We start from the raw sequence: 14,343 nt of genomic DNA on the forward strand, positions 1-14,343 counted from the left end.
ACCAGTTCCTTCATTGTTCATGGAATCACCTGCCTAGATGTCACTCTTGGGTTCATTATTGGCCCAAGTGCAGCTTGGTTGCCTGAATAACATTTATCTTTCCATTCTGTAGGTCCTTCGAATCGACATTCCTATTACCATGCAGAATTGCATTCACATTCGTCTGACAGACTGATGTGTGTTTACCAAATAGTGGAGTGAATTTCCACCAACTTGGTACTTTCCAGCTTCCCTTCCTTGTTCGATTTTGAGCAAGTGTTTCTGCTGAGCATATGGTTGACCAACATTGTGTATAGCCTTCAAACATGTCTGATGATTTTGGCCCCTAATAACTTTCCACAAGTGCACCTGACCAGCATCAGTGTTACTCCACTTTTATTTTTATCCTTCTGGATGTTCAGTCTAGGATTACTCCCAGATATTTAACCTTCTTTGTATCTCTCCACCTCCATGTTTCAGAAGTCCGCTTAGTCAATGCTACTTTGATCGATTCAGATAGGCTTTTTTCTCGACCTTTATTCAGGCTCCCTTGCATTGTCCTGGTCTAGATTGACTAAGTCGTCTGCATGGTCCAGTACTTTATATACAAGGCGTTCCAACGAAAACTTGACCCCCTTGTAAGTCAGAAAAGAAGTGTAGTCAAAAATTATTTTTATCTCCAGGGGGACTGATTTTGATATGGAAATCATACCCAAAACTTCACCCCCCTGCGGTCAGCAACAACCCCCCCTATTTTTTTCAATAGCATGAGGGTCTAGTGTCCCTCTAATACTTCTGTGAGTTTTTTCGAAATTGGTCCATTCGTTACTGAGAAATTGAATGTGGAACGTTTTATTTAGAATAAAACAAAAATTTCGCTGTCGTTTCAATGAGAAAATCAACAGCAAATAATGTCATTAGAAACAAAATCAACGGATAAACTGTTCAAAATGACCTCTACATAGTTCCATACAATAATACAGTCTACCCTCGAAAGTTCCGTACATTATTCAAGATGCCCGAAGTCAGCAATCAGCATTCCCGAACAATTCCCCGTCGCTGGTCTTCTAGATTTGCAGGCTTAGTAGAGTACACTTCCGACTTCAGTTGCCTCATCAGAAAGAAGTCCATCGGTGTGAGATCAGGTGATCTAGCTGGCCACTCCACTGGACCCCTTCTACCGTTCTAACGGATTGGAAAACGTTCATCCACAAACTGTCTCACCCGAATATCAAAATGTAGGGGTGCACAATTCTGCTGGAATGTTATTTAATTTTTTACTGAATTGTCATCATTTTCTAAAATTTGTGAAATCATGGGATCTATACAGTCTTGTAATAGATTTAAGTATGTGTCTCCATTGAGATTACCTTCAATGAAGAATGGTCCAACAATACCAAGGATGCCGGCCCAGACATTCAATTTTTGTGGAGTTTGTGAATGTGTTTGTTTCCATCACATCGCTCCAGTAACGACAATTATGTCTATTCATTCCACCATTCATGAAAGAACTTTCGTCTGAAAAACATGTATTGTACAGAAGGTTTGGGTTATTGGCCAATTTCTCACTGAACACCTCACAAAAATGAAGTCGACGATCAGAATCATTTTCATTTAGTTCCTGAACTAGCCTCATTTTGGAAGGATGTAATTTGTAGGCTTTCAAAATCCGAAAAACAATAGTAGCTGATACACCAGGCGCTCTAGCTACATGTGAAGTTCGAAACTTATCCATTAGCTGTTTAACGTATTGATGGCTCACGTTGTGGTCTGGATGGTTCGTATTATAAATTCTTGCAGCAGCTTTAGCACATTCATTAATTCGATAATAGGTTCCAACAATTTCTATTTTTCCTTCAGTAGAATAAACCATGTTGGAACACAGTGAACAAGGATGACTGAATAATAATTCGTGATGAAATGACAGTGGCCAACTATCTAGTTTTTGTTCTGAGACAACTAGATTCAATAAACACTACAAGTGCAGAAAAACTAACAGTGTCGTCCATCCGGATATCTTCAATAATGTAAGGAACGTAATAAAGCGTTCAACATTCAATTTCTCAATAACCAATTTCGACAAAAAATACAAAAGTAATATTGGAACAAAATACCTTTCAAATGATGTATCACTCGACCCCCCATACTATTGAAAAATATAGAGGAGTAGTTTCTAGCCGCAGAGGGTATGATTTCCATATCAGAACTAGTCCCCCTAGAAGTAAAAAATGACGCGTGATTTGCAATTTTCGATTACACGTCCATTTCTGACTTACAGGGGGTCAAGTTATCGTTGGAACGCCTTGTATACATTATTTTGGTACAGAAGACACATTAGCAGTTATATTTCCAGTTTCTTCTAAGAATAGCCCCCTCCTAACTACGCCATATTGTTGTTTGAAATATGGCAATACTCAGAAAGGTTTTCAATCCGTACGATCAGAAAAAGATCTCCTGGACATGAAAGGTATTCCAACCAAAAAATCATTACAAAGAATTTGTTCTGTCAATTGATATGTGAATGTTGTAACCAAATGAGGTTTTTCTCTCGTCGTATTCTTGAGAAAAATTGGAACTTTCCACCATACCATTACATGATAGGTGTCCAGTGGCAGAGAAGCAAAGTTGACTACTGGGAAAATTTGGAAGGAAATTTCTGCTTTTACTTTACAAGGGTTTTCCTCAACTGCTGTCATTGATTCCAAGAAATGATTCTTCAGATGTTTTAGAAAAAAATGTTCCTGTGAACATATGTTCCAAACTTCTTTTGAGAGTGAGAATGTTCATTCTTGAAAACCTTGAAAACTACTGAAAATGTAGTGGCCGAACGTGATGCCATTAATTTCATTCAGATCGGTGTTAGTTACACGAAGAATTTGGTGAATAACTGGGAACAAGAATCACAAAATTATTAATGAAATCATGATATTTGGAATGTTTTTATGAAGGAAAAGTGCTTTCATTGCTTTTTGGTGGGACTGAACGTTTTCAATAAAAATAAACTAATCCAGCAAGGTTCAAGAAGGTATAGAAAGGTATAGAAGGTATAGAAAGGATGTTTTGTCCTGGAGGCAATCCATTATTACTGAAACATTGACTTACCTGAATAGGTTCCCATTGTGTGACCCCCTTCAGCTTGATACTTTGAAAAGGGATGAAATAAGAATCAACAAATTTATATATTATAGAAGGTAGACCGCTATTTTCATTTCCATCTGTAAAATCAACAAAAAAATTATTTACATTGGTTCATAAAACAGGAAACCCAATTTACAACAGATTTATAAACAAAAATACATACGTGTTATATCGTGGTATGAATAAGACATGTTGAAAAGCCATTATGGTTGATAGAACATTTTATGAGGAGTCATTATGGTTTATTAGAAGACTCGTTCACTCATATGCTAGTTGAATCTATCCTTCTCGATTTTATGTTTGCTATCTTTTTTCACTCTTTTTATCTTATGCCGCAAATGCCCTTTCTTAGTCTACTAACCCAGGCGACTCATTCAAAAAAAGGGCCGATTTCATCACCATAATTAATAGTACGATCTATAGCGTTCAATAGATAAAATCATGCAAAATTATATGTTCAAATGTTTTTCATTTTGAACACTGGAAACGTTTTCGAAACATGGAAAAAATTGAAAGGGTTATATTTTAAGGAGAAATAAATTTTTGGGAAAAAAAGGTTTTGAATCGGATGTTCACCAGTCAGTATGACAGTGTTCCATGTAAGTGAAACTTTGCCTCTTTCATATTACACATCATTGTGTAGCAATCCTGTGAATGATATCTGATGCAATTCCATTACGAATGTTTGGAATACAAACTGTTTTTTGTGTTCAGTGTTCATATAAAAGTATTTGTTTCGAAAGAATTCTTCTTTCGTGTAATTTAATATTTATATGAAAGTAGCTGTTTCTTTAATTTGAAAGGGTTATATTTTTAGGAGTGACTAATTTTTGGGAAAGAAAGTTACTTCTTTGCATGATCTACATATCTATGTAGGTATACAGTTACTTCTTGAAAATTGATTAGTTCCTTCCTTTCTTTGGAAGATTCCCATATTCTTCTGTATCAAGATGGAGTAGTAGAAAGCCAAAAGGCTCTGAAAGTTACTTTATTGCATGATCTACACATATTTGTATAGAGTTAATTTTTGGAAATGATTGTTTTCTTCCTTTTCTTGAAAGATTCCAACATTTTCTGTATAATTATGCAAAATATGTTCGGATGTTCCCAAAATAAAAGGTATTTGATTATGTTTCGGTACCTTATAGATAGTTTTACTGAATCTTTAGGGAGTTTGAAATCTAAATCCAACCAAAACTTGGCCAGATCTAAGCAATTGAAAATTCAACATGGGATAAATTTTTCATTTTGCCAAAATCGAACCTATAGGGCTCTAATTTGACATGAATATGTCTTTAAGTGATTTTCACTTACAAAAAAATATATAAAAATATTTGCGAGGTATTGCAAGTAACATCGTTAAAATATTTTACGATCTTTGAAAAGGAATGTCAATTTTTTCCATCCCTGAAATGGCACCAAAAAATATGTTATTTTCTGAGTGTGTTTTTGCACATATCTGCGAATTTTCAAAATATATATTTGCCACCAACATATCCCAATAGTTAACAAAAAATCACACATTAAAAAAATATCCTAGCTCATTCGGGAGCCAAGGTATCTTCTTTAAACAAAAATTCTCAAGCCCTTCATTTAACGGATGAAAAAATAATTTCAGGTATTTTTTTAAATCATCCAGAATCGCGGCACTCGGAAAAATTTTCTATATGTTCGTCATTTTGATGATTCTATTTCCAATCTGATGGCAAAAACATCGAACAATCAATGTTTTATTTCGATGGCCTCGACGAAATAAATTCATTATCTTCTCTGCCTGAGACATCAATTTCAATACGAGTAATTTATTTTCCTCGATATTTGTGAACATTCACAATATTTTGCAAAAAAATTAATTTTTTACACAATTTTTCTCATGTGAAGGTTAATAAGAGACGTATTTATGCCAAATTTTAGGCCTATAGGTGCAATTTTGGTGAAATTGATGTTTGGAATTTTCATTATTTTGAATTTTTGAATGCTTATATCTGGCAATTTTCGATTAGGACTTAAAATTTCGCAAATTGTCTATCTATAAACCCTAAACATTTTTGTAGGACTGTCTACGAAGGGATCGAAACAGCATAACCTCTTTTTTCTTCATATCCGAATATTTTTCCATGTTTTAACATGTTTTGTGCTCAAAATGGAAAACTCTTTTCAACACGCTATTTGTTTTGATTCTATCTACGTAACCACATCCTATTATTATATTTGCTTTTTGGATAGCACGCTGGGGTTATACTGATGTTTTTAATGTTGAGTCACTTATTTTAACAGCCTGTAGAACTCGTCAAAAAAAGTTGATACACCGAAAATAACCCAGACAAAAGTTGCATGAAAAAAGATTTGTAGCCGGAAAATTCTAATAAAGTACCAACTCCCGCCGATTCCGGCTAAATCCCGCCAAATGGTCAACTCTCACTAAAACGGCTAAGCGGAGAGAGGAAAGAGGAGATAAGTGAAAGCACTCGAATAACCTATAAATAGTCATCTCTCGGGGGAATACTAACAATCGAAACGTCGTGAAGGAACTTGGCTTGAAATCTTTTAATTTTTAATTTTCATTTCTTGTTAATTGTTCAATTTTCAATTGTTGCTTGTATTTCATTTCATTGTAATTTCAGTTTTGTTTTGCTCAATATAATTGTTATTTTTCAGCTGATTTTTTTAATTTAATTGATTCTTTCAAGGATTCCAAATCATTATATATCATATTTGACAATGGTAGTCCAAACTGATGAATAAAAATATTCTCGGACAGTCAAGCGGCGGTGGAAGCTCTTGGCTCCTACCGAGCAACGTCTAAATTGGTAGCAAATTGCCAAAAATGACTCTCCTCGATAGGAAGACTTAACGGATTGTCTCTGGTTTGGATTCCTGGCCATACTTGCCTGGAAGGCAATGAGGCTGGTGACTCCTTTGCAAAGGAGGGTGCTGCAAACAGCTTCATCATACCAGAACCTGTCATTGGCATCGCTTTAGCCTTTGCCAAACAAAGGCTTAACACCTGGATGGCAAGAAGATGTATGAACTTCTGGCAGAATCTTCCAGGATACAAACCAATATTAACCAATCGGCTTCGTTATGAAGCTGGGTTTATTTGGTCGAATGTTAATAGGTGTGAGCCACAATAAACCCTTGCAGGTTGCGGTGGAGGGTCGAATAGACCCACTCACTTGGATCTAACCTAACATAACCGTACCGAACTAATGAAATGCAATAACACATAAATGCAATAATACATATAATTATTCAATATTTTCATATAGGTGATTGTTGGGTTATCAACTTTTTTTAATGAATTCAACAAACTGATATTATGAATGACTCAACTTTGAAAACACCATGTAGAGAAGTACATAAATTATCTGAAAATGGTTGCTGCAGATCGTCAATTTGTCTTAATTTTATTGGATATGTCGAATATTTATGTCGACTCGTATTCGTCTTTCGAAACAAAATACCCAGCGATTACTCCGCCTTGCTGATGTTACTTGTACGGAGCTTAATGAAACTATAATTAAGTCTAGAGTGCGCTATCAAATTTGCATTGAAAATACATGAAAATTGTGCTTTACTTTTACGTACAGCTGTTTCATTTCAGAGCTGTACTAGTGTTTCAGTTTCCAATAAAAGGAAAAGGGATTCATTCTCGAATTAGGGCGCTAGTTAAGAGATAACGAAGTTTTCTTTCGTGCCATTTAAATGCTAATTTGCGGTGGCAATGGACCGATTCCCGATGTACACGGAGAGGAAGAAATCTTCCAGTGAAAATCGGCTAGGCGGTTTTTTTGGCCATCGAGGACTTACATCGCTATGCTGCTGCTGTTCGAAATTTGAATTTACAGTACAGTATTCCATCACACCCTCAGCGTCCATAGGAATCCTTCTAGATCTACCTCCTCTCCACATATGGACTGCATATAGACTAGTGCATATTGCCAATTGTACAAATCAATTTAATGCAAAGTGCAACAGACTGTTGATTGACACTGGAAGTCACAGCATTCTGGAAATGATCTATGACGTTATGCCTCCAACTGTCAACTACTAACTGCCTTATAAAGTACTATTCCCGAGTAGAAAGGAATGGATCCTCCGAGAGAAGGAAATATTAGGGCAGATGGTTGTTGGTTCACAGATAGATCAAAAACACTTTCCAGTTCTGGTGCAGGTGTTTTCAGTCGCAGACCCAGGACAGATATATCAACTTGCCTAGGAACTGTATTTCGAGCGGAAATTTACGCTATTGAATTGTGTGCGGAGAAATTGAAAGAATCCAACCTCATACCTCATACACAAGTCGTTAAAAAAAATTCTCAGACAGTTAAGCGACGTTGGAAGCTCTTGGCTCCTACCGAGCAACAACTAAATTGGTAGCAAATTGCCAAAAACGACTCTCCTCGATAGGAAGACTTAACAGATTGTCTCTGGTCTGGATTTCCGGTTTACTGGCCTGGAAGGCAATGAGACTGCTAACTCCCTTGCAAAGGAGGGTGCTGCAAGCAGCTTCATCGGACCAGAACCTGTCACTGGCATCGCTTTAGCTTTGCCAAACAAAGATTGAACATCTGGATGGCAAGAATATTTATGGACTTCTGGCAGAATCTTCCAGGATTGGCTCACTCCAAGGTGTTTATTCATCCCTCGAAGCTTGATCCCAAACAATTGTTGGACTATAGTAGGGATGAACTACGATATCTAACAGGTCGTCTTACAGGTAACTATCATATGCAGAGACTTGGACTGTCGATAGACAGTGTGTGTCGCCTCTGTTTGGAAAATGATCAAACAGCAGAGCACATACTTTGCGCCGACCCCGCTGGGGACCGAATCAGGTTTTAAGAGTTCGGCAGACCAACTCACTTCGAACGTAACCCAACATAACCTAACCTAACAGTATACCGAGGACGAGTGATAAAATTAGAGAGATGATGATTAGAATCAGAACGTAAAATGAATCTAGCGACTACACTCGATAACTGTGACAACACTTGACGCAAGTTTCTTTAAGAGCAAACAGTACTACGTCATCATATCACCACACAGTGATGTATACAGCGTGACTCACGGTCGATGGAAGGTTAGACGTTTCTGGAAAACGCAAAACATGATTTTTCTGAAAATTTCGCCTCTCACATTTCCTTACCTGTTCTATTGATTTAAAATATTTTCAGCATTGCGGCGTTGCCACTTCTATCAAAAAGTCCTAGCAATTATATTTTTTAAATGGAACACCCCGTATATTAATACATTTTTGGAATCGCTCTAGTATTTTAATACTTTTTTGTTAATAATGTCCTATACTTATCTCTATCTGTTTTCGAGACAAAAAATAAATTGTGCTAAATATGGTCCAAAACATAGCCTTAATTGAAATTAAGTACATCAGTACTCTCAATTCATGAAAAGTTGATATTTTGATGATAGTTTTGACAAACTCGAAATATTTAAATAACACCAAGAAATCGACTCCATATCATACAAGGCGTGCTAAAATCACCATTATTTCTATTGTGCATAAAAGTAGTCAAAAGTTTATTTTTTCAAATGAAACCCTCTGTATATTACTCGGTAAATTGAAAGATGGTAAAAAATTCTTCAAGATGATATATTATGTCCCTATACCTTAATCTTCAAGTTTTCTCAATAAAGTCGCTTCTTCTAGAAACATTATTTTTTTTAAGAATTTGGATTTAGGTAGCAGTGGAATTATCAAGCTTATAGCAGTTCGGTTACTTTTATAATTAATTTATCGATGGTGTTCCGAATCATCTTCCAAAATGAAGGCAAATATCGATTATTCAAACGAAGTTCTTATGAAATTATTTATTATAGACATGAACAAAGTGATCAAATCATCGTCAGAACGTGTGAAAAATTCAACCGAATGTATCCTGAATTAACACCAATGAACGAGAGGAAGTTTGTAAGGTTACAAAATAATTTAATTTCCTTAACTATGGCTCAAAGTTTCCAGGGAACAACTGTACCAAAAGTCAGTCATTTCTAGGTAAAAAGTAAGATTTTGTGGGCTGAAACATGTGAAAGTACAGACAATAACAGAATAGGATGATTCAAAATAACAAAATTCTAAACAAAATATCACATTTTCACAATAAATGCTGAAAATGTTGTCCATTACATTCTAAACACTTTAAAATGTTTTTTTGTACGCGACTTGTGGTTGCTTTTTCAATTTCCTGGGGATCCAGATCTTCAATACTCCGCACTATTCGCCGTCGCAATTCTTCTTAGGTAGGAACTGGAGTACTGTATTCCCTTTCTTTTAAAACACCTCATAAAAAAAGTCAAGTGGCGTGAGATCGGGTGATCTCGGTGGCCAATCCCACGGCCCTAAACGCCTAAACCAACGATCGTGGAAGAGTTCGTCAAGTTTCCTGGAAACTTCCTGGGTGGAATGAGCTGGTGCTCCGTCCAGTTGAAACCACGAATTCCTATATTCCTCTTAAGGCAAATTTTCAAGAAAATCGGTTACAGTCGTCCCCAATATTTGGAGAAATCTCTCTGCATTCAGTGTGTCTTCATAAATAAAAAAGCTAATTTTATTGTTCTTCAGAATACAGAAAACATTCAGGTCAAATTTTTCTTGAAAACCCATTTCTTTCGTAACATGGGGATTATGATACCCCCAAAAATTTTTATTCCTACAATTGAAAATACCATCCCTCGTAAATTTTGATTCGTCGCTCCAAAATATTTTTGACTGTGTATGAATCAAAAAGGATTCACAAAAATGCATTCTATGTTCGAAGTCTTCTGCTTTTAGAGCTTGAACTTTGGTAAATTTTTACGGATGCATTCCGTGATTTTTCAAAATTCGTTGTACTGAAGCATGTGATACACCTAAATCTTTTTCTGCACTGCGAATGGAAGCTTCTGGAGATGCATGAAAATATGCCAAAACGTTAACAGTATTGTCCTCATTTGAAGTAACAGGTTTTGGTAATGTTGAAGGCGCTTTTAACATGGAGCCATAGTTAAGGAAATTATTTTGTAATCTTACAAACTTCCTCTCGTTCATTGGTGTTAATTCAGGATACATTTGGTTGAATTTTCTACAAGTTCTGGCAATGATTTGATCACACTGTCCGTGTATAATAAATAATCTCATAAGAACTTCGTTTGAATAATCAATATTTGCATTCATTTTTGACGATTTTTTGAAACACCATCAATAACCATTTATCAATTACTTATAAAAGTCACCAAACTGTCATAAGCTTGATATTTCCACAGCTACCTAGAAATCAAATTTTTTTTAAATTATTTTTTGTACAACTGTTATTGAAAATGTCTTTGATAGAAACACTTCAATCAGAACACCTACCAAAAAATCATTTAGAAAAGTTCACACATGCAGTTCGTGCTGTTGGTAATATTAAATCCCTGTGAAGTAAATGACGATGACGAAGTAGTATTCAGTCCAACTGTAGAAAGTCCTTCATGACTAATCAATAATCCTCCTTGAAATAACATGAGTTGGCTTATGTAGTTGTAACATATGCATTGTAATCCAAAGATCGTGTGTTCAAATCCCATGGACCCTATAATTTTTTTTATTATCAGCAGTAACGTTATACAAAAAAATATGAATGATACATTTGTTAAAAGTGATTTTATTTTGCTCGTGAGTTTGCTCCACTTGCTGACGCTCGTTTTGCTATAATCTCCACTCACAAAATAAAATGCCACTTTCAACACTTGTAGGTAAAACGTGAATAATTATTTTTCCACAAAATCGGCTTTATTAAGAAAACTTGACGATTTAGGTATAGGGACATGTATATCATCCTGAAGCATTTTTCACCATCTTTCATTTTATCGAATAATATATAGGGGGTTTCGTTTGAAAAAATGGACTTTCGACTACTTTTATGCACAATGGAAATAATAGCAATTTTAGCACGCCCTGTATTATATGGAGTCTATTTCTTGGTGTTATTTGAATATATCGAGTTTGTCCAAATTTTCATCAAAATATCAACTTTTCATGATTTGAGAGTACTGATGTACTTAATTTCAATTAAGGCTGTTTTGGACCATATTTAGCACAATTTATTTTCTATCTCGAAAACAGATAGAGATAGGTATAGGACATTATCAACAAAAAAGTATTAAAATACTAGAGCGATTCCAAAAATGTATTAATATACGGGGTGTTCCATTTGAAAAAATATAATTGCTAGGACTCTTTGGTAGAAGTGGCAACGCCGCAATGCTGAACATATTTTAGATCGATAGAACAGGTGAGGAAATGTGAGAGGTGAAATTTTCAGAAAAATCATGCTTTGCGTTTTCCAGAAACGTCTAACCTACCATCGATCGTGAGTCTCGCTGTATAGATAGGAGTAAGTAGAGCTCACACCTATTCAAAATCGACAAACTCTATCCAGGTGTTCAACGAAGCTGATTAATTAGCTGCCAAAGGCCAATCCGTGGCGGAAAAGGCACAGAATACGTGCTTGCTACCAAGACCTGAATTTCCTTGGGAATCCAAGATTACTAATTCACAGTCTACGACAAGAGATTGAAATGCTCGATACCGAAATAGGGGTAGCAGAAACCGGGAGCAGATTTTCAAATCCTCTACACCCATTAATACAAAAACAACAAATATTTTGAGAAAAAGTTTACTTTATCGTAGGTAATCAGATGATTCATGGAAAGTTCTGGCGTGAATTGATGATGATAATTTTATCATCTGAAGATTAAAAAATGTCTATTTCATTGAAAATTATTGATAGCCCAAGACCATGAGCATTGAAAGCAGGTATTGAATTGATATCCTGTAAAACAGCAACTTTGGTCGATGTCGGCATACAACTGTATAATTCTACCACACAATTGACGATTCCAAGTATGAATTCTATTTTGCAAACTATTAACATTAGTTTTTTGGCAGTTTATCACAACAGTAAACTCATTACTTCTTGGAGATGATCACTTGGTGATCGAAACACTTGTCAAGGTGTTAAAATAATGGTTTGATGTTGAGAAAAAAACTTCAGTTATATTCATTACTACATCAAAAGTTCCGAACAGTGCATCAGAAGTTTACAAACTTACCTTCATATTCAAAATTAGCTACAATTAGGAAATGTTCCACCTCATGGTTAATACCGATTTCGAAATATCTTATATCTCTGCAGGCGTATGTGAGGATCCTTTGGAATACTTCGAACTTCTCAGTTTGTACGTTATATTTCAATATTTCGGAGTAAATTTTTTTATTGCCTGAAACAAAATTATTCGTATTTCATTAAAGTCTTCATTTCTGCAAAGTAGCAAAATATTATTAGAACTATTGACAGTCAGTTGGAAAAATCATTGCAAATTGTGCACTAAATTTCGAAAGTCAATTGTTGTATTGATTTTAAATATAATAATAATAGTCAAAACGACGCTTTCGATATTTGACTTTGTCAATATATGAATTACTTATCAATCCTCTCATATCAATCTGTTCATTTCTGGATAATCAGAAACATTTTCGATAAGTTTCAGTACAATGAAAAATGAAAAGTGTGCGTCATACTTTAATAACATACTGAAAGCGTCCCGCAGGGACCGACATAAGGCGCTTTATTCACATCAAATGTCGAATCATCTGAAACATGTCACATTGTACTAGCAAAATTTTACAATTGCCAAGAGCTGTGTTTTATGTTAGATTGTGTCTTTTCAAATGAAAATCTCAATAACTTGAAATTCTAGGATTATATGAGCGTCAGAAGTTTTGTTAGATCATCGTCTGATGTTTTGGATTGTTCGTCGTTTCGGTTTCATTTCTCAAATTTTCGAAAATTGTCCGCAGTAACCTTTGCGTAAGAGGCGTAAGAGTAAGAGCCAACATAGGTTTTATGTGACCCGTGTCGAAGTATAATTGGTACTTTGGCCTTTCAAGTATGACCAGGTGACCTCACAAGCCAATTCACAACACATTGAATGGACTTTGGCGGTCCATATGAAGGTTATGAGGAAATTTGATATTGCTCTCATACAAGGAACCTGAGTCAACAAGGGAAAATCATGGATCAGGATGGAGAACATTTTCAACAGAACCATAGAAACTCTTAAAGTAAATATAATTTTCGAAAAGGAATAAATATACTTTTGTAGCAGGGACCTGACGACGAACAAATTGAAAATGACTGGTGAGATAGGGAGGATCTGGGTATGCATATGCTCAACATCTGACCTGTAGGAGCTCAGACACCGATAAAAGAAGTGAGCATTTACTACAATTCATTGTGACAAACAATTTTTAGACATTTTAAAACTACCTTCATAAACACGAGACGTAGTGAAGTAATAGACATAACATGAGATACAACATTGATAATTATAGTTCAGAAATAGAATGTGTCTGAAAAGTTGTTCGAATCATCAGCATATAAACTTTGAAATCATAGGGCCCCACTCCTAGATCTTATCAAAACCCCCAAATAAGAAATAAGAAATTCTACAGACTTACATTTACTCGAAGCTATCATCTCTACGTACTACTATCGTTATCTAGCAGTCAGCCAGAGATTAAATAGAAATGTTTTCTTGGAATGAAGCTCTGACATGGATGGAACAACAAACTAGAAAATTCTTAGAAATGCAACGGAAAGGTTCCCAAATGAATACAGTGATAAAATAAGATACTCTCGAATGGACCTCAGTTCTCAATAAATATTTTTTTTAAATACCGAATAGTACACAGGAGGAGGACCATAATAGAATTTCACCGAATGCACTTTCCCGAGTGAGAATTTACACATATGTCACCGGAGTTTTGAACAAATTCAGAACTGGGGGTCCCTCGAAGGGCGTCCAGGGAGGATTGCTTCATGGTAGGTTTCAGAAGTCGCCGGGTCTAGATGACATATATCCAGTAATGCTACAGGAATGGCCAAAACGTTTACTTAAAAAATGTTTGTAATCCCCTAGTTCAGTTTTGAAATACATACAGGCCATTATAATTTCGAAACCTGGAAAAATCAAACAGGACTCGAACATTAGAATAACTACTTGACAGGCATATTAGGAATATAGCATTGGCTACCAGAACATAGCATCAAGACCAATATGCGTGAACAGTAAAACACTGTAACAAAAAAGTACTTTTACCTGTTTTCTTGGATATCGAGAGCGCATTTGGTAATACGCCCTTTGAATCAATCATCCAGAAGTTGAGAAGAAGAAGGATCGGCAACA

At 35.6% G+C, this 14,343-nt stretch overlaps 2 protein-coding genes across 4 annotated transcripts in view; one reads left to right on the forward strand and one right to left on the reverse strand.

The window, feature by feature from the left end:
• LOC111510265 (RWD domain-containing protein 2A) overlaps positions 1-14,343 on the forward strand; it is a 194,786-nt gene that overhangs the window by 135,202 nt on the left and 45,241 nt on the right. The gene's annotated exons all lie outside the window — the stretch shown is intronic.
• Positions 1-14,343, reverse strand: part of clos (closca) — a 208,193-nt gene that overhangs the window by 134,971 nt on the left and 58,879 nt on the right. Inside the window, exons 6-7 of the mRNA XM_074181415.1 lie at positions 12,208-12,375; positions 3,082-3,194 (exon numbers count right to left, since the gene is read on the reverse strand). Of these exons, the coding sequence (XP_074037516.1) occupies positions 3,082-3,194; positions 12,208-12,375 (281 nt within the window). The remainder of the gene's footprint in view (positions 1-3,081; positions 3,195-12,207; positions 12,376-14,343) is intronic.

The sequence above is a fragment of the Leptinotarsa decemlineata genome, unplaced genomic scaffold, assembly GCF_025532065.1.
Source record: "Leptinotarsa decemlineata unplaced genomic scaffold, Ldec_3_MD MMD2_tig00026314_RagTag_RagTag, whole genome shotgun sequence".
NCBI classification, from domain to species: domain Eukaryota; kingdom Metazoa; phylum Arthropoda; class Insecta; order Coleoptera; family Chrysomelidae; genus Leptinotarsa; species Leptinotarsa decemlineata.